Consider the following 26737-nt stretch of genomic DNA (forward strand, 5'->3'; position numbering starts at 1 on the left):
GACACAAGGACCAATCACAACCATTTACAGCTACACTGAAAATATTAAAAAAACTGACAAGCAACAAACTTTAAAAATTTCTACACTATTTCAAATGGATTTTGTCCTCTGTAAGTGGTTTTCAAATAAGCATCTAAAGGAAAACCTAATACTAAGACCCATGTTTAAAAAAAAGGATAAAATTACGAAGTAAAATAACGTCACTGAAAATGTCCATCTTCTGCTGTGAGCCTACACTGCACCTTGAGATTATGTCACCGCATCTGCAAGCAGGTGTCTGTCATGCAGTGGAGCTGCCAACACTGAGGCTGCAGGTAACCTGAGGTTTTCAATTCTTTAGTCCAGAAGTATAATCTGACATCTTATCAATTTTATAACAAAGATGGATCTGTATTTTTGGGACATTATTTGTCCAATAATAAGCTAACTGGTGAAAACAGCATCCTCGTGGTTTCTTTCAAGTTAAAAGAGCAAAAATAGAACCATCGTTCCTGTCTGTGCCAGTGCCGCCTACGGTGTCAGCGTGTGGAGCGTCCCGAAGCCTGTGGGTGCTGGGCATCCCCCATACTTCAGGATCCTCGCAGAAGAACCTGGATGACTGGCTTTTCACTCAAGTGATGCTGAACACGAAAGAAAACCTCAGAAGGCCTAAGGCCAGATTCTTAGACAATTGCAGGGGACATCCTCTAGCTTCACATCTTATTTGTGGAAACAGCTTTGTCACCTACCTGCCTGCAAAAAGGACTTCTTTAATCCAGCCAATGAATCAAGGTGTCATCCAGAAGTTCAAGAGTGGATTATTGGGCCTCTTTCACTCACAAATTAATGAATTCTGACTGCAGTGTGTGGAAATTTCAGGCTTCTTTTGCTCTTAAAGGTGCAGTTTATGCTTCTGCAACAGCATGGAAGGATATGAAAGGATGTTACCCTATGAGGAATCTTAACAAAACTTTGGCCAAGTGTTATGTTTATGAAGTGACTGTCAAGGAGGAGGAGTCTGAAGGATGCAATATAAAAGTGTTCCTGAATATTTTAAGTGTTACTTATCAATCGTTATTTTCTCCACAAGCTACATATGAGAAGATACAGAGAAGTGACTGACGGGAATAAGGAAACCAGTAGTAGGAAAGCTATGGACTGAATAAACTGCTATCAACCCAGAGATGCCCACGAGGAACGGATGAAGACAACCGTGAGAAGTAACTGAAGCAGGCATCACGTCACCAAACACATAATGAAGTTCACTGTACTTGCTGAACATTGTGCAGAACTCATGGGTCTGTACCCTGGACTGGAAAAAGGTATCATCTACTAGGAAAAAGGTATCATCCAGAATTGGTTTTGATCATCAACAAATGCAAGTGGGAATCAAAGGCTCTCCTACGACTCTTGTGCCCCTTGAAGCTTTCATCTCAGTTACTCTCTCACAACTCTGGGTGAGAGTCCTGTTGAGGATAACCCTGATGATCACGGTCTGCAGCTGAAGATGCGCCAAAGGAACGTTTGCCTAGCTACTAGTGCGGATCTACAATACTTTATTTTCGGACAATAAGTGAATTTTCTTTATGTTAAGAAATGAACTTTAAAAATTAGTTGTATTGTTCAAGGCTAGATTACAATTAGTTGCACAGTGATAAGAAAAATTAAATTATAAGTATTTCATTACCCCATTTCTGTTAGTACCATAAGATAAAAGCTATGACCTTTGCATATCATCTCTGTGGCGTTTACAGTGTACTTATACCATATGCATCTGCAGATACTGTGTATTGTTCCTACATTTTAATGAATTTACAATACAGTGATACTGGAATATACTTTTATTATACAGATTATTTAAATTACTATATATGTTCTGAGGTAACAAAATGTAAAGGACCAGTAAAATTAGTAATTTATAGGCTGCCCGTCCAGACCACGCTGGCTGGGGTGAACGGCCCTTTCACTATAAACGTGTAGCTGAGTCATCTCTCTCCCCTGAAGACTGGGAGAGCACATGATCCAGCAGGCAAATGGACATGTGGTCACTAACCTATGAGGAGCTAATGTCAGACATGACCTCATTGCTTTTTCTCTAGCCTTTTATGAGGTTAAAAAAAAAGAAAATTGGTTGATCAAAATTACAATTATTTGTATATAAAAAGAATGCACAGAATTACACGATCACTTGGAATATTCCTTGGTGATGTCATCACTGACATATATGTGTACAGAACTATTCACTTTTATAAAAACCGTTTAAAATACACTTGTCTTTTGGATGAATGCTCATCTTCCTTTCATGAATCTTATTCAGAAATATAAAATCAATATTTTGACAATCTTAATGAAGTCCACTAAAAAGTTTAGCCATTTCAGCTTCTGCATGAAATCACACCTTGCCAAAAAAGATCATGAGTTTCAAATATCTTTTAATTTTCTGCCAGTTTTCTTAAAAGATAAGATTACTTTAACTCAAGTTACCAACTAACAGGCGGGGAGGGAGAGGCATCTTCCTTCATCATAAAATACAAGCCAGTGACTACAGGCAAAATACTTAACATGATTCTCATAAGCCTATGTTTACAGTTGCTTATAGGTTCTTCCCCGTCACTTTTTAAATGTTATCTGACAAATGTTATCTCTTTTAGTATATAGTGCTTACTTCTCTAACAGTTATGAAGCTAATAATTCTACAATCATTAAAGCTCATGTACTTGGAGGCGTCTCATAAAACATAAGAATAAAATTTAGACAATGTAAAGTTAGTCACAATAGTTAATATTTTCATATTTACCTGAATTGTGGTATTTTTTCCCAACATATTCAAATGCAAAGAGTAGCTGGAGGTCTGTTGGCTGGGAATAATGAGCTATTGCAAGGCATACCTAGGAAAAATTCTACATTTAGAATTGATTTCAACACACTTAGTTAAATGAAATGTACAATAAGGCCTTGAGTGTGGGAGCGTCATCTGGGGCAGGGATTATAGACTTATTTCCATGTTTTCCTGTTGACCTAGAGTGTGAAAGAGCTCCTTAATGCCAGGGATTTCATTCATTGTTGTGCCCCATGACACTGTTTAATCTTTAGTGACTACATGCTAAGTATTCAGTAAGTGTTTGCTGAGTTGAATTTTAACAGGAATGTACTTTTATTCAGATAAACAAAACTTGAAAACTAATGAAGCATTCTCCAAAAAGGCAGTGACATATCCACTCCTAAAAAAAAGAAAAAGAGAAGTTTCATTTTTTATGGACTATAATGATTTAATACCATCAATTTGGAAGGCTTACTGTTAGGTATGAACTTTTAATGTTCTTACCTCATGCATTAAAAATCTAAACTTAATAGAAAAGCTACAATTTTTTCTTACAAAAAAAAATTAGTAAGAAATCCAGAAGTACATGGGCGGCTCAAAGAGGTACATCAAAAAAACTGTGCTTAAATAAAATGGTTTTAGACTATGCCTATGGTGGAAAAAGTGTGGGCTTTGGAATCCAACAGATCAGGGCTTGAATCCCAGCTCTACCAAGCACCTGCCATGTAACCTGTGTGAAGTCAACTCATCTCTTGGAGCCTCGATCTGCGCACCTGTACAATGAAGATAATACCTAGGCTGCGGTGAGGATGAATAACCTTAGCATACACCTGGCCTCGGGAGGAGGCCACATGTGGAAACATGGCTGCGATTACCCTCTACTGCTGTTGGAAAGAATGAAAGATAGTGCTCTGTGCCCATAAAGCCCTGGACTAGACCATGGGAGAAAACACTCTTAAATGAGCAAAGAAGACAGAAGAAACTGAAGACATATGCAAGGAGAGAATAATAGATGTTCTTACTTCAAAAGATTAAGCATCATTTAGAAGAAAAAGCATTAAGCCAGAATGATATACTTTTAACAGTGAGCAAGCAAGAAGTTTAGTTAATTGTTAGTCCATGTCAAATTAGCGGTGTCTGGGGTGGGTTGATGCAAATTCTATTGACTGGTAAGTACGTGTCAGTTGCTTGTTTAAAATATATTTTAAGAGTCTTCTATAGAATAAATGTTTCCTGTCTTACTAAATTAAAACATACATCTAAGAGAACAGAGTTATCATTAGTTTTAGTTTTGACTAAAAACAACAACAACAACAACAAAGAAAGCTCCTTGAAACTTATGTAATGCCTATGGGAGAGCTTTCTATGAGAGTCCCACCGAGGAAATTTAGGAGACAGTGACCTACATTCCCATCCCCTACCTGCTCAACAGTCTTTAAAGCACTTCTTCCAGCAGCAAACTACCGAAATCTACACCTTGAAAAAGTCCTCATCACTTCCTGTTCCTCTGGGCACCATATTTAGTTTATAAGCTTTGTTGCACTTTCCTCAAGATTCTTTTTCATTTTTGTCCCATTTTTCTACACCATCATAGTCACAACCTTAAGCCATACTCGCCTTACGGCATCTTTGTGGGTTTCCCTACATTCTTAAAAAAAAAAAAAAAAAAAAAAAAAAAATCAACAACACTTCAGGGTTCTCTTCCAAAGATCAAATTTTGACCAACAAGTTTGTTCTCCGTATAATCTGCTGTGGTTCCCAGATACCTGCATACTAAATTAAACCTTCTTATTCTAGATTCTTCACCAAACCAGCTCTCCTCTACCAGCCATCCCGTGCCCTCCCCACCACCCCTCAGCCGTCCCTGGTCTAGAAGCACATATCGTGTCTCACTCAGTCCTAGCCATCCCCTCGGCCACACTCTGCTCGAGAAACCCTTCCCCGCTGCTTAGCCAACCACGCTGTGTCTGTCCTCACCAGCCTTCCCAGACTGAGCCAACTGCACAGTATTGACTGTGGAAACCCTCCCGTTCTCTCTGAATAACAATAGTTCCAACAGAAAGCATCTCTTCAGTTAACTGTGCTTATGGAGCGGTACTTTCCAGGTCTTCACCCAATAGTCATGAGAGTGGATAAAAAGGAGGACATAGGTTCTTTGTTTTACTTCTACCACAAAGTTCAATTACTCAAGGGCAGGCACCAGGTCTCCTTCCTTCAACAGGTATTTACAGAGCCGCCACCATGTCCTAAGTCCTACGGATGCGGGAGTGAACAAACAGACACAAACCCCGTTCTCATTAAGCTTACATTCTAGTGGGGAAGACAGACACTAAACCAGAGAAACAGGAAAGACTACAGTAAATTAGACAATGATAAGTGCCAAAGGGGAAAATAAATCCAGCAGGGAAGAGGATGTACAGTGTTACAGTGAGGGAAGAAGAGAGCAGGTTAATAATTTAGAGAAGGAGACCAGGAGAGGTCTCTCTGCACAGATCTGAGGAAGCCCTGAAGACCCCTGCATTTCTGCCATCTCATCAGTAGCTTTCTGGAGGGTCTTTGTGCTTTACAGCTGCTGCACTAAAAATACTAGTTCACAAAATAAGTTACTAATATAGTCAGGAAAATGCTCCAATTCAATAATACTAGATATCACTTTCTCTGAGACATTCAGAAAGCAGTCATGGGCCTTGTTTACACAAAAGAAATGCACACATCACTGATGATGGAATATGTCTTTTATGGCCACAAAGCCTATCTGCTAGGCAAAACCCAACGTAGCTCATTTCTAAGAAGCCCTTAAAATAGCACAATCTCACATTTGTAAAGGTTAGGAAACAAATGAGCTTATTTAATGGCATCCACATGTAAAGAAGACTATAAATACTGGAATAATGTGAAAGCAACTCAGTTTAATCACTTGCACAATGGTTGATTTTGGGGGGGAAGGGGACACAGCCTGAACTATAGCTGTTGTTTAGCAGTGTAACCACAAGTGTGTAGGACTTAGCTCAGGTAACCTCAGTACGGGGTACCTCTAGGAACCCTGACAAAGGTACACACAACTTGTGCCATCCGGGTTACATTCCTGTTGTCACTGCAGGACACTCTGAGAAGATCAGGAAAGCCAGGAGTCCTCTTCCTTGAGCTTTTTCCCAGAAGTCCTCTTCCTTGAGCTTTTTTGTACACACTATTTAAAAAGCCTACACCCACATTCCTAGATTCCATCACTAAGAGTTTGACTTAAAAAAGTAGGTCTCATTTTCATGTAAAATTATTCTAATTTTACAATGTACTCCCTAAGTGTTAAAAAAAATTTCAGAAAAACCTCTCTCTACATCTTTAAAAACTCCCCCTGAAATAGTTCATTTGGCCTGGCTATCAGAGAAAATGAAGAAAATCTTTATTAAAGACATTAAATTATGGTAAATATTTAATTGGAGGAAAAAAAAGTAAACTACTTTTGAGGTGATTTTTGGACCAAGGCTGATATTCTTGTCTGGACAGAAGCCAGAAGTACCCACGGTTGGTGGTTTCTCCTCCCAGACCAGCTGGGGGCACAGCACTGGAGAAGATTAACACACAGCCAGTGCTGGCACGTGGGCAAACAAAACTGGTTTCCTGTATTTCTGTGGTCTGAAAGCCACCGAGGAGTAAGTCTCAGATTAAAGGCAAAAATGGCAATTCAGGAAAGGCCAACTTGTTCTTTAAATAGATGAGTTGAATTTTTATTTCTAGAAACTATGCCTGAACAAGTGGTTCATCAGAGCCAACTAATTTGAGAATGAAGTGGAGACAAGGGGCATATATTTCACTTACCATCTTTTATATATTTTTTTATGTAAGTGATAAATCATTAAAAACAATCTTTTGCCCCTCAGCAAAGGTTCTTCAAAAGGAAATGGTGGCTCAAAGTTGCTTTGAGGCCGGATGTCCAATTCTAGATATCCGAATTCCTTTTTTCTTTACATAGACCTTTCCCAAAAATCCTTATTTACAATCCAAGAATAATGAGGATGAATGTCATCTAATTTTGTCATAATACTACTCAGGAAACACCAGCTAGATTACCAGAAGGCTTTAGAGCAATATTTAACAAAATGTGAACCAATTTAGCATTCCGAGATTTCATTAATTCAAATAGGAATATAACTGCTTTCAGTATTTCCAAAAATAATCAATGGTTTACCCACCAGAGAACTCTGAACATGCATCTGGTCATTTTAAAACAATTCACAAAAATCAAAGCGTTTCCAGAGAAAATTTAGCATTCAAAATTTCCAGGAGGTAGAATCAAGCTGTAATTCCCCAATTGTTACCTAATTTTGGATGAAAACTTTCACTTGAAATAACACGGTGTGCTAGAATTTTTGTTTTTAACTCATGAAGCCATTAAGCTTTGGCAGCCATACATGACTTAACCCTTTGTGTTTGAAAACATGTAAATCAGGGAAAAATTTCTCCATTTATATTCTTAATGCCACTGTTTCTTTTCTGTATTTCCCCCCTTATGATTGTACAAATACAAAGAGAGTATTTCTTTTGGGTCTGAGGTAACTGCTTTTGATATTTTACAACAGTGGGGAAAGAATTTTTGCCAGAAACCTGGTCTTGGGAAAGGGCATAAAAAATTGGACCAGCCTAGCCTGTTTTGAGTAGACGGTTCAATGAGGCCCCCTATAGCACTTACCAGCAGCAACAACAGGGAAGGGATATTCTGAATTTCCACAGCACTTGTTATGTGTTTCATTCATTTGGAAGCTAAGCATTTATGTGGGAACATCTTTTATGCTGCTACTTTGTACTGTTGTTTTCATTTGTTCATGCTTTATCTCCTCAACTAAACTTAGTGCACTGCCTCACACATCAAACATGACCAACAAGTACTCTAGATGGTGCAAGAACGAGCCAGATAATTATGCTTTGCAATGACTGAAATACTGTCATCTGAAAAATAGAGGAGAAAATGGGAGAGATATCAACTTTCTAAAAGAATATTGGGCCACTGTATCAATTTCTTATTTTAAAAATACCGTGTCCTAACCCCATCTCCTAAGTTCCATGGTGTCCCTGTTCTTGAAATGATACACATCCTGAAGGTAACGTTTTCACAAGCAGATTCCTGATGCTCTGATGAAATTACAACTATATCTGAGTTCAAGAAAGTAACTTGGCTAAACTATTTTATACACAGTCTACTACCTAATTAATTCTAAAGTCTTTCTACATAAGAATAGGCATCTCAAGTTAGTAAAATGCCAAAATCACCAACTGCAGAATTGAATGGCTAAAAGTAGTCTTAAAAGTTATCTGCTGAATTTCCCATCCTGCAGCATGAAGAAAGTAGTTATACGCACTCTACCTGAAAATGTTTAGCCACAGATCCCACCACCATTCTGCTACATAGCCTAGCTGCAATGGTCAGACATTTTCAGACATTCATTTCGTGTTTGCCCTCCTATAAAGAAACTGTTGACTCTGGTTCTAAAAATAAATCTGTCACCTCCTCACCAAACCATAAGAAGACAGCTGCCTTAAGATCTTTCTGACAGCCACATTTTGATATCAACAGAAAATTTACTGCAGTAAGTCTACTGACCATGGAAAACAAATGCACCCCTTTTTGGTGGCACAAAAGCTCCCTCATCGTTCCTCTATTCCCGATACATGAGAGCAGGCTTCTGGAGATTCTGTTACTATTCTCTGCATTTGCTGAACCACAGACTGGCCCGGGGGGCTTTAGGACCACCAGCTTCACTCCTCTGCTAAACCCAAAATCTGGAATCAAAGAAGGAGGAATTTCTGCCCTTGAATCTTACTCCACGAGTTTGCAATAAACATTCCCCGGAAGGCAGGGGAAAAACAACCCAATTAAAAAGTCCCTAGCTTTTAGCCGCCTGTGTGGAATATCAAATTAATTCACTAAAATTTCTCTAAAGCACTAATATTTATTAGACCCCTCATATAACTACACATTTAACCCTTATGTAACCTAAGTCTAGCTTTTAGTTCATTGATAAAGCTCTGAGGTACTGAATTAAAAGTCTTACAAACCTCAATTACAATACATCACCATCTTTTCAATCTTTTTAACCAAGAAAAAAAACGGCTGGTAATGGTCTTAATGTAAAAGATATGCATGACAGCTTTTCATATTTTAGGAGCTGATTAAAAAATTACATAGAATACTTTAAAGCGGTCATAAACTAGTCCAAGGAAACAGTTCTATTAACGTTCCTGGCTTTGACTTTACATAAGGAGATATCAAATAACTTCCCCTAAAAAAACCAAAAAACAAAAAACTGAGCAATTGAGAAATGAGAACTTCCATACAGAACTGCAACTGGTAAATATAGTGCAAAACCAATGATAAAACTTAACAGGATTACCTTTTTGGCACTTTCAGGACCTGATTCATCAAAGCGAAATCTCACAATTCTGAAATCTTTACAGTAAATAATTAACTCTGTTGGATTAAATTTCAGCTTCTGGTTTGGGCCCAGGACTTTCTGCTTCCTTTTGTGGTCATTTACTAAAAAATAAAAAAATAAAAAAATTCCTTTCTTGATATTCACTCTTTAGTACACTTTAAAAAATTCTTACTGAAAACAATTGGAAGGTCACCCACCACTTAGTACTGCTTCTCTAGAATCTTTCATATTTGTGTATAATTCCTAGAACTTTGGGGGATCAGTTTTAACTTTGCTTTGGATGATATTAAAGATATTTCTTTGCACAAAACCACCACCATCTATATTTAATGATTAAAATTTTAATTAAAAAGAGGACAAATACTAGAAAATATAAAAAGTCATATATTTTGGGACTTCCCTGGTGGTGCAGTGGTTAAGAATCCGCCTGCCAATGCAGAGGACACAGGTTCAATCCCTGGTCCAGGAAGATCCCACATTTCATGGAGCAACTTTGCCCACGTGCCACAACTACTGAAGCCCGTGCACGTAGAGCCCGTGCTCCGCAACAAGAGAAGCCACTGCAATGTGAAGCCTGCACACCGCAACAAAGAGTAGCTAGCCCCCGCTCACTGCAACTAGAGAAAGCCTGCACGCAGCAACGAAGACCCAATGCAGCCATAAATAAATAAATAAATATTTTTTAAAAGCCATATATTTTATATCTCCATTTAAAAATAATTTACTGATTAATTTTCCTGGGACTCAAAAAAAAAAAGGGAAAAAGCAAAAAACCTACAGAAATAAAACTCCAGCCCAAGTATTTGAGAGGTGTAACTCTTCAAGCAAGAATTCCCGAGTAGAACCAGCTTTTAGGGGCTGAGTGAAGAATAAAACATACCTGTGACTATTTGCTCAATACATGTCAAAGGGACATCATGTTCACCAAGAAGAAGGTTTCTATAATGGAATTTCTGAAATAAAAAAATACATTCATGTTAATTATTTTCCCAATAACTTCACGATGGTAATATGAGCCTTACTTTTAGGTGTGATAAGAAATTGCAACGACCATCTCTAAAAAGAACAAAAGCTTTTGCCTGTGTAGCTATGACAATTCTAAAGCTATAGTTATCACAGAACACACTTCAGTAGGAAAGTAAGGGGAGGAAGAGAGAAACACATACTGTGTTCACATTCTCTCCACCTTTCTTCCCACACTTTAAACAATAAAATTAGGTCAAGTTATATACAACAATGTTATTATAACATACAGGATATGTGATATTATACTGTCAATCACTTCACAGGCAAACACTTGCATACCTAGTTCTGGTTAAACTGTCACTAAAATAATATAAAAAAGGGGCTCCAAAGTCATCAGATTTTAATGGGTAAAATCATGGCTTGAGTTTCACAATGGAGATTTTAGAGCAGAAAATAACTTTTTACAGCAGAAAGTCTACTCAAAATAAAAATCTTTAGTCAAACTGCAGCTTATTTTTTAAACCCATTTTTTATACACACTTTCAGACTAAGGACATTGTTGATGCTATTAACCTTCTGTTGGTAGGACACTGGGTTATTTTTCCTATTAGTGGTATTGGATTTAAGCTATTCCAGGTACATGGGTCTCAATTATAGTGAAATCTGGAGCCAAAGATTGAAATAAAGCCAAAAATAAAAGGAAAAACCCAAGTTTACAGCCAAATAAGCTGTGTCTCTACATACTGGGTATCTGTAAATGCCTTAAATTTAGTCTCAATATACCTACAGATTGCAATAGATTGAAATACACTTATCCATAGTTACGTGCTTCAGTCAAAAGTTTAGAGTTAACATCCAAATATTACTATTACAAATAAAGGTCTAGGGAGTAAAAGTGTATATATAACACTTTACAAATCAAAACAGAAAATAGTTGTTGAGGGAAAGTCCAGGATTTTTAAGTTAGGCAAACGAATGACTTTATTTATTTATTTATTTATTTATTTCTGTACGCGGGGCTCTCACTGTGTGGCCTCTCCCGTTGCAGAGCACAGGCTCTGCACACGCAGGCTCAGCGGCCATGGCTCACGGGCCCAGGCGCTCCGCGGCATGTGGGATCTTCCCGGACGGGGGCACGAACCCGTGTCCCTTGCATCGGCAGGTGGACTCTCAACCACTGCGCCACCAGGGAAGCCCATGACTGACTTTTTGAAAACTCAAATTATATGGAACTGTTGTTTTCCAGTAAGAATATAAAATAGCAAGAGGGTTATTAAAGAAAAACTTTATCAATATTTTTCTTCATTCTAACTACTAGAAATTTGAAATGAGAATTTGACTTTTTTGGAAAGATACTATAAAATATGTAAAATGTGCAGCATCTATGAAATTATTTGCTATATAATTTTTTCTCTTTATGAGTAGTAAAAAAGGATACCTTTGTTTTTATAGATAGGTTAAAATATTTAGAAGGAAAGAATAACTCCTTTATTGAAAAGGATATATAAGCAAAGATCACAGAGGATAAACACAGCAATGTGACTTAAAACCATCTCACTAATTATACTCCTCAAGTCTCAACATTCTCCTTAAACTTTATTTTGAATTTTAATATAATACATTCCCAAACTTATATTAATCACTTATTAGTAATTTTATTATAATTTTCCCATATCTGTGCTTTATATAATATTGATAATACATACTGCTCAGAGTCAAAAGCCCTGATACGATTAAACAGCATACAAATCAAACACACCTGTAATGGCATTGGATTATCCGTAATAAAGGAAATTTTGAAGTTACTGCATATCAGTTTTCCCCACAAATCGTATTGACTTGTGTCCGATGCGATGCATTTTCTCACAAAATTGACTTCATTTACGACAATTTCTCCTTTACAAAAAGAAACATATCATTGTGTGAGCTACAACCACACCAAAAATGTCAACAGTCGCTGTGTGACCTAGAAGGAAGATTTCATGATGATGATAAGAAGAAACACTGAACCAGGACCTCACATCGGTAACAGTCACAATGGGGCATCGTGCTCCATTTGTAAGATACAGAAACTGAGGCACAAAGAGCTTAAGGGTCTGAGATGGTTCAACCAGAAGGGTTGAGCTGGAGTCTGCATTCTTTACTATGCCATGCTGTCTCTCATTATTTATTTACCGAAAGGCGCCCTGGAGAAGAAATAAGCTGCACTGTCTCCTTCAGAGTATTACTTGATGGGGTATTTGTATTTTATTAACATGTGACTTGATCTCCCAAACCGATATCTTAGATTCCTTCCTAAGACAATTCAGTATGAGAAACAATGCAGTATTAACCTCAAAATTAATAATGCAATCTATTTATTTTAACATACATTCCATAAAGACAAATTGAATTTCCCTCTGCACTCACATTATAACTTAGTTGGCAATAAAACTTTAAAATATAGTTTTAGAGTTAAAATGGAAGACTAAATAAATAAATATAAGAAACTGAAACAAAAGTTTTAATGTTCTTTGAAGAGAATAATTTTCTGCAATTGATTTAAAGCTTGGTCATCATTAATCCTTAATTTCAAGTTCTAAAATGCAACCAGACCCAGGGACATTTTTAAGTAATCATTCTCTAGGGTCCATGGTAGAAGAGTTAGGGTACTGTGCTACTTTGCCTATTTCTGTCAGTACAAACACCTCTAATAGTGATGGACAGAACCATTGCTGACAAGCCCCAAACACCCACCAATTCACAGAGAGCAACTAGAGTCTCAAAACAATCCTCTCTCTTACATAAAATGTTATAATAAATTTGAACTGCAAAAATAACTTTCATTCAAAGTTCTTAAATGTACAAGATGAGTTTTAAGAACAGAACCCTAACATTTACCTGAGGATTAAATTCAAACGTGCCCATGTCAAATTCTCGGCTCAGACCAATGGAGTAATTGTCTCTTCTGCAGACAAGCCTCCTCCACGTAGCCTCCCGCCCTCCTCCCCACCACCCCCCGCACCCTGAGCCCCGCCGCTGTCCTCATTCTCCCTCTCCAGTCACACTGGCCTTTTAGTCCCTCTCAGGGGCCGGACTGCAAAGATCCATGGGGTCTTCACACATGCTGTGCCCATTTCCTGGAATATGCTTTCCTTCTGCCTCAGCCCAATCGCTTTCTCAGGAATGCCTTAAAAACTCTCCGTGCCTAGATTAACTCCCTCAATCACAGCATCATTTACCTGTAATTCCCAGCAATGACCACAGCTGCAATTATGCATACTCTACATATTTCAAAACCACTGCCTGTCTCACCCTCAGGATCACATGCCCCATGAGGGTCAAAAATGGACTGGTTTTTCTCTGATGCTGACATTTTAGTTGCAAGGCAAAGGCTCAGCATGGGGCAGGGGCCTGGTCAATGAGTGCTGAACACCCGAGTGAATGAACCACTTCACTGCTCCAGGTTCACCAGACCAGCACCACCAATGGAGCAGGAGTGGTTCCAGACAGACAGAAACCAGTGACGTAACACGGCCACGCGCCAAGAGGGTCAGGAGATAAGTGCTGGCGGGTGAATGCACATGAAGTCAGAAAACTGTCCCAGAGCCACCCCTGCTCGCCTACCACACGCACAGAGAGCTGCAAAATCTACCAGTGGGAAGGAAGAGATGGAGGGCTTGTGGGACAGGACACACGGCCACACTAGTGCCGTCAGCCAACCACGTTTATGATGCACGTGCTTGGGCAGCACTTCTCCACCAACCCGACTCTCTTCCCAAGGGCACAAATGTAACATATCCAGTCCACAAAGGCAGCGAGAATGTGACAAAGATGAAAGGAGGAGAAGGCGTTTAATGGGTCCAGGGCTTGGCCAACCCAGATGCAGCCCCCTGGTTTTTGTAAATAAAGCTTTACTGAAACCTATCCATGCACATTCATTTGTGTACCGTCTATGACTGCTTCCACAGGACAAAGGCAGAGCTAAGTGCTTGCAACCAGAGACCTCACGGCCTGAAAAGTCTCAAACATTTACTGTCTGGGACTTGACAGGAAAAGCTTGCCCAGCTCTGTGCTAGAGATGGTGGCTTAAGTGACAACTCTTAACATTATGTGAAACAAGCCTTGGAAGAAGTACTCAGGCATATCCTGTCAGAGGAAAGGCACTTTCCACCTGCAATGGTACAATGCCCTCAGAGCTTGGGAGGCCTGCTCAGCAGCACTGAGGACCAACAACCTTCCCCCAGAATGTGTCTGCCACAGTCAGGTCAAAAGATTCCTTTCTCACCAATGAGCCGCAGCACTCAGCAGAAGTGAAGCTGAAATCCAGGCCTAACTGCTCTGCTCCCCATTCTCCATCATAAAAAAGCAAAATTAAGCACAAATCTGTGAATGAACTCTGTGGGGCTAGATTAGAGTCTGAGACATCGGTATAAACTCAGGTATATCCTAATATATACAAAGATGGAGAAGTAAAGAAACAAAGGGAGGTGTGTGCATACATGGCTTTGTGTGCATGTGTTCATTTTCTACTCTGTCTCCTGAAAACGCCTCCAGTAACAAACCACATTCGGCACTCAGATCTTGGTATTTAAATACCATTCTCCAATAAAATGAACCAGGACTCAGTGGAGAAATGTTTGACTCCAGGGCTGGGGCAGAGGAAAGACATACTGAATCTGGAGCTTCTGATAGTTCCAGAATGCCAGAAAGTAGGGAAGGGAAAAAGAGAGGGGGGAATGGGGGTGGGGGAGAGAAAGAGAGACAGAGACAGAGAGAAAGAGAGAGAGAGAAAGAGAGAGAGGACATTTCAAAAGGATAGAGGAGCCAAGATGAAAGAATTCATCATCCATCAGTAAAGACGGAGAAACTGTCACAGGCTGGAGACTAGGGAGACATGGTGTTCTGGCAGGGGCGCTAAAGTAATGGCCATTAGTGAAAAAACTAGGGAAATGTCAATAAAACTTGCAGCTTAGTTAACAGTACTGTTAGTTTCTTAGTTCAGCTAAATTTATCGAGGTTGTAAGATAGTAACATTAGGGGAAGCTGGGTGAAGAGTATGTGTTAACTATCTGTACCCTTTTACAAATCCAAGTTTATTTAAAAATAAAACTACTAAAGAAAAGAAGATGGACAAGAAATATACGAAACAACAGCAACAACAGTAAAATAGGGACCCACTGGGTTATGGTCTTTGAAGGAAAACTGTTACATAGCTTTCTTAGTGGACAGTGGAAATGGGCCTGGGGGATAGAAAGAAGTAGGGTGGGATGGAGGGAAAGAAGAAAAGGAGGGCATTTCCGGGGAGATGCCGAACTGGGACTTCTTATTATCATAAGCATGTAATAAAATAAGCACCAAGTTAACCTGGCTTGAGTTTTAGTTGACGACACTAAATTTTGTTCACATGAAACCATTCTCTAAAATACATGGATCATGCAGCACGGCTCTCTGCTCATACTTCATAAAAAAAGCGGAAACCCTGGGTAGGAACTGTCCTCAGCTACTGCCAGGCACGAACTGCAGTCCTGCGGGCCGGGAAACCAGCTCACAGGCGGGAGAGAAACAGGGGATTCAGAGCGCCTCTTCCCAGAGGGGACAGATGCAGAAACAGAAGAGCGCCCAGACGGTTCTTGCTACATTTTAAATTAGTGACCTTGAGGAGGAAACTTAGAACTGAAGCTTCAAAGCTCCCAGAGACTGTCCTCCTGGGCTTTTCCGGCAGGAGGGCGGTGTGCTGCCAGCCATGTGGGAGGACCCTCAGCACCAGGCACTTGCCAGCACACCACGGGCAGGAAGCGATAGGAGCCGCACGAAAGAAAAAGCAGGAAGCGAGCTTCAGTGCAGGGTATGCAAAAAGCACCAGAGAAAAAATTGTCTAAATTAGAAGATGATGGGCCAAGACGTTCTACTATAACCTGGGAAGGAATCAACAAATCATCAAAGTTTGTTTTCTCAAGACCCTTTCATCTGTAAAGATAAATAAGAAAGGAAATATAATTAAAATTAATAAGTCTCTAAATGGTATAGCTAGGGAAGTTTTTAACTCCCTGAGAACCAAAAATTATGTCACATTATCTTTCATAATACCTTACACATTTAGAAAGTCAATACATGTTTGATGAATTAAAATAATTTTTCCCATAAATTTTAGCTTGAAAAATAGTTTAAGACAAAGCCTCACTGTACACAGTAGCTAACTTACGGAATGTGCAGAGGCCCAAGGCATAGCTCAGTCTGTGGCTTTACATTCAGTGAGTGACCATCCCAGACAGCCTGGGACTGGGGATTCCTGGCGTGCAGGACTTCCAACATTAAAGCCAGGGTAGTCCAAGTGTCACCTGAGCTGCAGCGAACTTCAGGAATTAAAGTGGCCTAACAGTTACTAAGGGAAGCTGAAACTCTGTACAAGATGAGCACAAGACATCGGAGGCCGCTCCTGGTACTCACAGGGTCACGCATGATACAAAAAAGCATGGAATCAAGTACCACGTCCAGTAAGAGCTACCCACGATGGGGGCTGGAGGAAGGTCAGCAGTGCAGACCTCAGGAAGAAACCAGAGGAAAATCTTGAAGGCAGATGAGGGTTAAGACAGAGAGAACACATGATCACAAAAACAAAGGCCTGAATAAGGAAAAAGGCATCTGGGTCTGAGTGAAGCAGATATCAACATTGGGAAACAGTGCAAGAGGTCAGCAAGGTGAGTGTCAGCAAACTACAGAGGTTACAGACTTTGGATTTTATTTTTGGTTTAAGCAGGATTTTCCTTAAGGGGATTCACGAAGAGTTTCTGAGCAGGAGCTGCAAGGTCAGGAGTAAGGAGGTGACCTGAGGTCCTCTAACAGGCGCTGGAGGAATGGACAGCTCCAAACGCTCAGAAGAAGGTTGTCCAGGTGAGGCACAGACCCAATGCTAAGACACCGCAGTTGGATAAACCGTTCATGGTTCCAAGGAGCAGTTACAAGGCCTTCTGTCTTTCAAAAGCAGGGTATCTAAGAGTTAAAATACTATGAAATTCAGTCTACAAGGATCTCTAAAGCCTATCTACAAAAAACCAAACCAAAACAAAAAACACCTGAAAGAGACAGTCTGCTTTAAGGGATTCACAATCTAGTTGAGGAAATAAGACGTACAGTGAGGTAGAGGACAGTAGAACATAAATGGTCCAAACAGTGAACATGTAAAAAAAAAAAAAAAGCAATAAACAAGACAGCTGCCCAACAATGGCTATTTTCATTTTCCGGATGGCCCTAGGTCGTATCCTTTTCTGATCTGATTACAAAAGACTCGGACAATCAGCCCATTCATTATCGATCTACTAGTTAATCTCCTAATGGAAGTGCTGCTGGCACTGCAGATGGAAGAGGGAGGGCCGAGCCGACCCTCGCCTGTGCACAGAGGCTGAGTCTTAGCGGGCACCACGGGGCAGAGCACAAGTCCTCTCCCGACTGCCAGGCCCTCCCCAAATGCGGCTCAGGTGCCCTTCCTCCAAGCCTGCACAACCTCGGCTCTCCTCCACTGAAGCACTTGCCAGTGAACTGAGACTCAGGGCAGGAGCCCTCTTCTTCGGCTGCTCCCCCTCTACCAAGCAGTACGGAATGAGCAGTCAGTACCCACTCAACCATCAACTCAGGCCGTGGCCACAGCACTTCAGGCCATCCCCCTCCCACCCCACAGATCCCTAAAATGATCACGTCCCAGGGACCTCCCTCGTGGTCCACTGGGTAAGACTCTGTGCTCCCAATGCAGGGGACCCGAGTTCAGTCCCTGGTCGGGAACTAGATCCCGTGTACATGTCGCAATGAAGATACCGTGTGCCGCAACTGAGACCCAGTGCAGCCAAAATAAATAAATAAATACTAAAAAAAAAAAAATCATGTCCCAGAGAGAGAGAGGAGAGAGAAAGCCCACCGAGCCCCACTCGCTGCAAATCTCATCCCCTCACGACAAAGCCATTGGCATTCCACCAGCCTCTGCTCAGCTCGGCCAGAGACAGGAAGTCCACTGACTCCCGAGACATTCCATTTTCTGGCAGCTGAAATCGTTTGAAAGTTGCTTGTCAAGCTGGGTCAAATCTGTCTGCTGTGGAAAGGGCAGAGCCGAGGACAGAGCTCTTTTTACCTCACCTAGAGCACTCCCTCTAGGACGACATCCAACCCACCGGCTATCCAATCCCAAAGCATAAATCTGGACCCTGGTGTCAGCACAGTCAGGCAGGCCCTGCTGCTTAGTGGTTAAAGACATAGCCTGGGAGTCAGGCTCCTAATCCTGGCTCTGCCCTTGCTTGCTGGGCAACACTAGACAAGTTACTTAACCTCTATGACTTGTATAGTTTTCTCACCTGTCAAAGGAAGATAAACTGGTACCTTCCTGACAGGGCTGTCATGAGGAGTAACCTGTAAGCTATATCATATATTAGTTAAGGATCTTAGTTGAAAGTGTAAGAAACATGCCCGGAACTAGCCTGGCAAAAAGAAATATTCTGTGGCTCTGGTGTCAGCTGGACTTCAAGGAAAATGGGACCATCAGAACTCTCCCTCGGTGTTCTGCCTCTGCCGCTCTCAACACGTGACGTCATTCTTTTGGTGCTTCAGCCACGGATGGCGCTATAGAAAAGGATCTCTTTCCTCAGTACCAATCTGAAAACATCCAGAGGCAAACCTGTGCTCATGCTAGCAGTCTGGGGGTGGGTTATCATCTTTGCTGGCCACACGAGAACCCCGGGCTGGGTGGAGATGGGGAAGGAGAATTTGTCAGAAGAGAGAGGGTGCATTTCTCAGAAGATGGTGGAAAGACTCCAGGCAGATAAAACAACTGATGTTCTCTGTGTGAGTGTTCATTAAATTGTACCTATAATATTACAATAATTTCATGGAGTGATTTCCAGTTCAGATTCCACAAAACAGGTATACTACAAAAATAATTCAGGGAAACTACACAAGAGCTAACTTAAAAACTTTTTTAAAGTCACAGCTACTACTAGAAGAACATATCTACACCAAAGAAGCTGGAAGGACATAATCTCAGAATTTAAAGCAAATCAATTTAGCTTTATGGAAAAAACCTGCATTTTTCTTAATTTTCTCAATTTGACCAAGGGCTGATAAAAACTTCATCCAGATCTGATGTCAGCCAGGCCATGACTAGAATCTGGGAACCACTGGTCCAGGTCACAGTCTTCTGCCTTGTCCACAGGCAGCATGGAGCTTGCCCCAGCCCTGCTGCAATTCAAGCCCACTCCTCCTCCAGCACCTTCCCAGCTAGCATGAAGCCAGGAACCCAGGAGGTGCTCACAGACTCAGTGAACGGATCCACCAGCCCAGCAGCTACCCAAACAGACACAAGCTTAGTGTGGCAACACCTGTTCTCACAAACATATGCTGGAACACACACACACATACACAGTTTAGAATTCATACTCTCCCTCTTTTCAAAAGGACTGGGGTGATTTTACACACACAACACAATCGTCAAAGAATGAGATTCAGGTAATGACGGGAAGATGAAGAGAAAGCCTAGGCAAAGGCCAGGTGCTTTGACAGAGCACTGTATTTCAGTTCTAGGCTCAGGTACAATTTTCTTGAGAAGTGTGGCTTTGGGAGAGAGCAAGACACATGGCATAAAGTAAGAGTTTTCCCCTTCCTCCTAAACCTGAGAGTTGGTCTGTTTGTCTGTGTATGTGCGCGCACACGCATGGCTACGGGAACAATTTAAGCAGGTGGTCTGAGGGGTCCTTTCACTGTCATTCACTCAACCAACATCTCGATGCACTATGCTGGACACTGGGTACCACAAAACTGAATTAGATACAATCTCCATCTCAAGGAGTTTCATGAACCAGGCAAGCTGAATATTACTAACATAAACCACAATCTAAATTAAATTCCTAGTCAATTTCTTCTGTTTTCTTTGTTTAATAAAAGCTGAAGATCATTTTAAATTCAGCCTCGTTAAGTTCAACAGAGCACTTGGTAACTGCAAATAAACAATTGATTTTGTGTTTCAATTTTCATCTGCTTATTGAATTAAAAGTTCAAACTTTGGGCAACTGAAGTAGGATATCCTTGAACCCAAGGCACTTTGCCAAAGCATAACATCCAACACTATACCTCTGAACAATTACTTCCTTGTTTCGCGTGCCTGTGCAAAGCCGCAGGTGACTTGGCCAAGTTTTCTCTTGGTTTCTGACTATAATGAAGGCCAGAACTATATTATGAAGCCCTCTTAGGCAAAGCCCTAGTGCAGCCCAGGTCTTATAGATCACCAATGCTTCAGTTACTCTCCACTTGTCTTCCAGATTTCACAGGCTGAAAAGGGAGCAACAGAGGTTCTGGCGGGAGTTGGTGAGGTTAGAGGTGAAGCAGGGCACAGAGACCATGACGGGGGGGCGGGGGGGGCGGGGGGGGTCTGACAGAAAGAACGGGAAGAGCATGGGAAGACCAGGATGGGAAGGTAAGAACAGAAGGGGTGGGGAAGGAGGGCAAAGACACACTAATTTAGCATTGACTAAACGTTCTGTGAGGAATAGGTTAGGTGCAAACAGAATCCAGGGGCCAAAGCCATCACGTATGCACACACAGAGCCAATGAAGAAAAGCTACCACAGGTCAGGGGATCCAGACTTAGCTATGATTTCTAAGACAAGTAAACCACTGACAGTCAGGAAATGGGTTTACAACTTCCCCAGAAAACGCTGACTTTTTAACAGAAAGGTAAGTTTTTAGTTAATTCTATAGAAAAGATAATCGCTCAATGTAAAGTTCTTTGAGCTTACTGATATTTGTAACAATTTCACAAGCAAAGCTTAAATATAGAAGTTAACTAAAGAAAATCAAGCACTATCATTTGTAGCTAAGACCATGTGGTTTATTAGTGTCAAATCAAATCAAATATCAGAAGGGGGAAATCAAAGAACAGGGCCTGTTCAGGGTAAAAGGACCCAAAGTTCAATAGCTCACAGGCACTCATTCAGGAAGAGCACTGTTTGCAGCTGGGTTGTTTAAATGCCTGGAGTGACTAAGACCAAAACAGAGCACACACAGGGAGCAAAGGTTACTTATTAATTCTATTGTTCACTTCCAGGACAAGTACAAAGGATTATTTAGTACATACTGTTTGGCTAAAAAGCATTAACAAAATAAAGGGAAAATAGTTATAACTAACTCCCCAAATAAAGTTTAAAACAATTTTAAGAGTTAACATCTATAATAGGGAACCATAGGTTTATGTTTTAAATTTGTTTGTTCCTACTTAATATTTAAAATTTTAAAGCACAAAATTTTAAGTTACCCTATTTGTTCAATTACTACCTATAGAGTTCTAATCATTTTATCAGATTTAGCATTAAGTAACAACTGAGATTTTAAAATACTGATAGTAGTCACACAAACTGGTATTTGATTATATTTCATGTTTAAAACAGGCTTTCCTGGCTACTTTCCCTAATAATCAGATTAAACAACTGACTTCCTAGCTGTTATATAATTATTATACAACTCAAAATACCAATCAAATAAATGCATTATACGCTTTAAAACTAATCTCCAATTTACCATCAATTCCTACCTCTACCTCTAAGGTCTTCTAACCTCAATTTTGTTCTAAACCAGTGCTTCTCCACAGGGGGAAAATTTTGCCCCTAGGGTTCCCCCCACCCCCTAACAAAAGGGTTTGGCAATGTCTGGAGACATTCTGGTTCCCACAAGTAGGAGGTAGAGGAGGTGGTGCTCCTGGCATCTAGGGGGTAGAGGCCAGGGATGCTGCTAAACATCCTGCAATGCACAGGACAACCCTACAACAAAGAATTATCAGGCCCAAAACATCTATAGTGTCTCTGCTGGGAAGCCCTATTCTAAATTGAAACAAGATTTGCAAACACAGCTGACACCTTCAAAAAACAATTGCCAAGTAAGTAATTCAAAGTTCACTAAGCTTTGTTATTGGTATAGAGACCCAGACATAATAAAAGTCGCTTTTTATACTATTGAAATGTGATCTGATTATTAACCATGAATGCATGAAATTGCAGATGGACAAGAAGGGCAAAAAGTCCTTTCACCACCTAAGCAATTCATGATCGCTTTAAAAAAGAACATTTCAGGAGACGAAAAGGAAATAAGGTAGTGGTATTCTTGACAGTTTTCTACGATGCTTAAGTTTTCAAGGACAAACACCAATTAATCATTACTTTTTGTTGCTGTCCTTTAGTTCTAACCAATCCTTTTTTTTTTTTTCCATCCTCAGTCGTTAGATTTTTAAGTGGCTAAAGTTTAAAGTAAATGAGGAAAGTTAACCACATGGTACTAGCTGGTGGAATAATCTTAGGCCAAAACACATTACTAAAGTATCTGTTAGAACACTCATGTTTACCTGGCAAAAGAACAGGCTCCAGTTTTTTAATCTTCGGTTCTGAATTCATATTATCGTCAGTCTGAAATACATTAGCAAAACAAATCAAAATCAAAACTTTTTTCCCGCCTGAGAGATAAAAGCAAATTTTATTTTCTAGGTGATGACACAGGCGACAGCCACGTATTCCCCCCACTTAAATTCTTACACATTTTTACCGAACTCTTGTAAGGATCTGCTCGTGATGGAATTGAGAGTCTGGCCATAAAAATACTACAACCGCCAGTGCCGCTTCCAGGTGTTCACATTTACGACAGGTAAGTAACCCCTTCCACTAAGTGCCCACAGGCGATGCGATCCTGCCGGCGGTCACGACGGGGACCGTCGCCAGGCGAAGGGCTAAATAAATCCTAACTCCGATCGCTCCCTGGAGTCCCGTCTCGGAGCCGAGAACGGCTGCGGCGGAGTTTTGCAAGTTTCCACCGAGCCGGCGGGGTTCCCGGGAAGGCGGTTTCCCCGCGCCGGGGTCCGGGGGACGGGGGACGGGGCAGTCTCCTGGGCCTGCCCGTGCTCGGCTCCCCGGAAACGCGAGGAGAGGGCGCCGCGGGGAGACGGCTGTTTACCTGGGGCGGCGGCAGGAGGTAGGACCTGAACGTGGGTCTGGGCGGCTTGAGCGAGAACATGGTGCCGCCGCCTGCTCGGCTCGGCCCGTCCCGGTCGGGGCCCGGGATCCGCCTCCCGACGCCCGCTGGCTGAGAGTTCCCCGTGCGGCCGCCCGGGCTCGGTCTGCGGCCAGCCGGGCCGGGCGGGCTGACGGGCGTGGACACGGCTGAGCGCCCGCCCGAGCGGGGAGGAGCCCGGGCCCATCCCCGGAAGGGGCCCGGCGTGCCGCCCCGCCCCGAGAGACGGAGCGCGCAGGCCGGCGTCCGGCCGCTGCCGGCCTCTAGGCCGCGCGGGAGTCGGAACGCGAGGCTGGCGCCTTGCGCCGCTGCCCGGCCCTCAGCGAGAGCGCCGGGGGGGAGCGGGGCGCGGGAGCCATCTTGAAAGGCCGGTCCGGGCGGGGGTGGGAGCACTGCTATGGCGGCCGGCAGGGTCCACAACGGTCCGCGGGGACGTACGGCGGCCCGCGGGGGTCAGAGGAGCCGCGGGGGGCGGCCCGAGGGGGTCACAGCGGCCAGCAGGGACCTACGGCGGCCGGCGGGGGTCATAGGGGTCTCGGGAGGCGGCCCCGGCTTTCGCTCAAGCTTCCGTGCCGACTGCCCCGCGGTCCCCCTGTCCCCGGGACAACCCACTTGACGCTGCTCGCTAGTCCTCCAGCTCGCGCGACCAGTGTCGTTTTCCTTCTTCGGGAGGAGCCCGGGGCGGGGGAAGGGGACCCTGGAACCCTGGGCTCAGGCGGTCACGCTGTCTGCGGCCAGCGTGTGAGGGACGGGCACCGGGAAGGCGGCCCGGGGCAGCCGGCAGTGACTGGGATCAGGCGGTCAGCGCGGTGCCTTCAAGGTCGACACTGGGGGAGATTTTTCTCCCATCACACGGTTGTCTGTGCGGAAAGCTTTGAGACTGGGGTGTCCTGCTGCTGAATTCCACGGGGTGCTGAGGCTATTGACGGAGGACGTTGCCAGGCAACCCGGACTCCTCCATTTACTTTAACTTCTACCCTCTTTATTAAACTTTAATGTGGAAAAAGATATTAAGCAAATTACCTTCCTTTCTTTTCGTGCCTATCCTCACGTGTAAAAATACCAGTGAGCAGATAAATGATCAAAAGCCCAGCAAGAGTCAGGCCTTAGTGGTGTGGACCGAATAGGCTATGGACCGAATATCTGCCCGTTAATTGCAAAGAACCAGCGAATTTCAGCATATCAAACGCAGGGCATTTCTGAACTCTTTAGCATGTTTCCGAACTGGAGCAGCCTTTGGTAAGGGGGCTAGTGATGTTTCATTTTGGTAAATCTATTAGTTGATTAGATTTTTCTTATGCTTTGAAGAATAAATCCCTAATCCAGCATATTATAATTAATGTCACAGGGAAGCTCCAATGTGGACATATGAATCACAATCATACTGACAAGTGTTGCTAATGGAAACACTAAAGGATTTAAACAAAGATTCAAAAGGTACTTTTTTTGGAAAATGATTTATCCTGGATCCAGAACCCCACTGATCTTTCTGGTTAACTTGTTTGAGTGCCATATGATTCCATTTTGACCGGAAACCACAATCATACTTTAAAATGTTAAGCCCATTGAGTTATAGATGCTAAAGATAGTGTTGTGCACATACATTTAACACCTTTTTATGAATAGTCCGTGTTTTCTCTATTAAATGCATTAAAAAAAAAAACTCATAGAAAAAGATCAGATTTGTGGTTACCAGAGGCAGGGCATGGGAGGAAGGGGAATTGGAGGAAGGTGGTCAAAAGGTGCAAATTTCCAGTTAGGCGATAAGTAAGTACTAGGGATGTAATGTACAACATGATAAATATGATTAACACTGCTGTCTGTTATATAGGAAAGTTAGGAGAGTAAATCCTAAGCGTTTTTTTCTTTCTTTCTCTTTTTATTGTATTTGCATGAGATGATGAATGCCCGCTAAACTTATTGCGGTAATCATTCCACAATATATGCAAGTCAAACCATTAGACTGTACACCTTAAGCTGTATTTATACAGTGATGTATGTCAATTACATCTCAATAAAACTAGACAAAATTTATTTTTTTTCCACAAATACTCTTCAAGGAATATGTGGATCTTTATACTGAAACGACTTACTATAATTTGGCTTTTGCCATACAGGTTTTTTTAGGATCTACAATTCTAATAAGTGACCATACAGTCGAAAAGTGGAAAAACTCTGATTTCCAGATTTGTCCTGACTTACCCTGAATTTTAGGGCCTTTTCAGATATGTAATTGTATCAGTCTGCTTGGGTTGCCATAAGAAAATACCACAAACTAGGTGGCTTAAATAACAGAAATTTATTTCTCACAGTTCTGGAGGCTGGGAAGTCCAAGGTGAAGTATAGGCAAGATGGAATTCTGGTGCGAGCTCTCTGCCTGGCTTGCAGACAGTGGAGAGAGCTGAGGGAGGAGGGTTGGTGGTGGACGGGTGCAGGGTATTAGAGCACACTCTGGTGTTTCTTCTTATAGAGGCATTAATCCTGTTGGATTAGGACCCCACCACTTATGACCTCATTTAATTAATTACCTCCTAAAAGCCCTACCTCCAAACACAGTCACATTGGGGGTCAGAGCTTCAACGTCTGAATTTTGGGAGAATAAATGCAGTTCCTAGCACTAGTCCTGATATCCTTGATACTCTGTACATTCGAAATAGCTGACTGTCTCCTTCTTTGGTTCTGATGTCAGTATTTTGTCCCCTATTTTTCTGACTCTGTTTCCAGTATTGGTTCTTCTATCACGGGGGATAGTGGCATTCTGTACAGATCATTTCCTTTTCCCTGTGAAAAGGAAAAAAAGAGCTAACATTTCTTGAATATCTATTAGGTGCTAGGTAATTAATATATTCATTCAGTCAGTTACCAAATTTGTATTGATTGCTAACTCTGTGCTAAAAACGACTTGGGTCACTAAGAAGACAAAGTTTCTACTTTCCTGCACTTTCGCTCCAGGTTGAAGGATATAAAAAATTAATATATAACAAGTGCCATGAAGAAAAACAAATGGGAAGAAGATGAGGGTTTTGTTTTTCGATGGGAGATGGGGTGTGGTCAGGGAAGGCCTTTCTGATAAGATGACGTTTGAGCAGAGATGGAAGGAAGTGAGGGAGCAAGCCAGGCGGAGATCAGGAGGAAGAGGGGTTAGCCGTGCAAATGCCCTGAGGTGTGAACCTGCCTGGTGTGTTCAGAGCAGCCTAATCTAGTGGAAGAAGAGGTCAGAGAAAAAGAAGCCAGATCACATAGGGCCTGAAAATTGAGAAGCTTCTGCAACATTTTGAGCTGAGAATGACGTGATCTGACATTTAAAAATAATCACTCCCCCTGCTGTACAGGTACAGCATGATAGAAGCAGTGAGACTGAAATGGAGCAGGACCCTACTATGGTCTATGCACCCCATGCCTTCAGCCCGCCTTTTGTCTGCAGGAAAACTTCAGTCAAAGAATAAATTCGATCAGAGAAGTGAGAAAATGCAGAAGCAAAGGAAAACAATCAAACAGGACAAAATAGTAATAGTTTAGTCATTAAGCAAAGTCAA

The 26737-nt window shown here is 41.9% G+C and overlaps 1 protein-coding gene across 6 annotated transcripts in view; it reads right to left on the reverse strand.

The window, feature by feature from the left end:
* The window catches only part of MTMR10 (myotubularin related protein 10), a 45061-nt gene extending 21493 nt beyond the window's left edge, over nucleotides 1–23568 (reverse strand). For 3 of the 6 annotated variants that reach the window (XR_003429251.1, XR_003429250.1, XM_027089277.1), the window contains exons 1-6: nucleotides 23145–23567; nucleotides 22543–22603; nucleotides 11954–12090; nucleotides 10109–10181; nucleotides 9187–9329; nucleotides 2777–2867 (exon numbers count right to left, since the gene is read on the reverse strand). Coding sequence is in view for 3 of the 6 variants with exons in the window: in XM_027089277.1 (XP_026945078.1) it covers nucleotides 2777–2867; nucleotides 9187–9329; nucleotides 10109–10181; nucleotides 11954–12090; nucleotides 22543–22603; nucleotides 23145–23204 (565 nt within the window). In the remaining 3 variants the exon portion in view is untranslated. Of the gene's footprint in view, nucleotides 1–2776; nucleotides 2868–7487; nucleotides 7745–9186; nucleotides 9330–10108; nucleotides 10182–11953; nucleotides 12091–22542; nucleotides 22604–23144 lie in introns of those variants that run through there. The other 3 variants (XM_027089278.1, XM_027089280.1, XM_027089279.1) reach the window with 3 other exon arrangements.
* Nucleotides 23569–26737: the final 3169 nt, after the last annotated feature.

Source organism: Aethalodelphis obliquidens, unplaced genomic scaffold, assembly GCF_003676395.1.
Source record: "Aethalodelphis obliquidens isolate GAN/ISIS:26980383/991018 unplaced genomic scaffold, ASM367639v1 scaffold65, whole genome shotgun sequence".
Taxonomy (NCBI): Eukaryota; Metazoa; Chordata; class Mammalia; order Artiodactyla; family Delphinidae; genus Aethalodelphis; species Aethalodelphis obliquidens.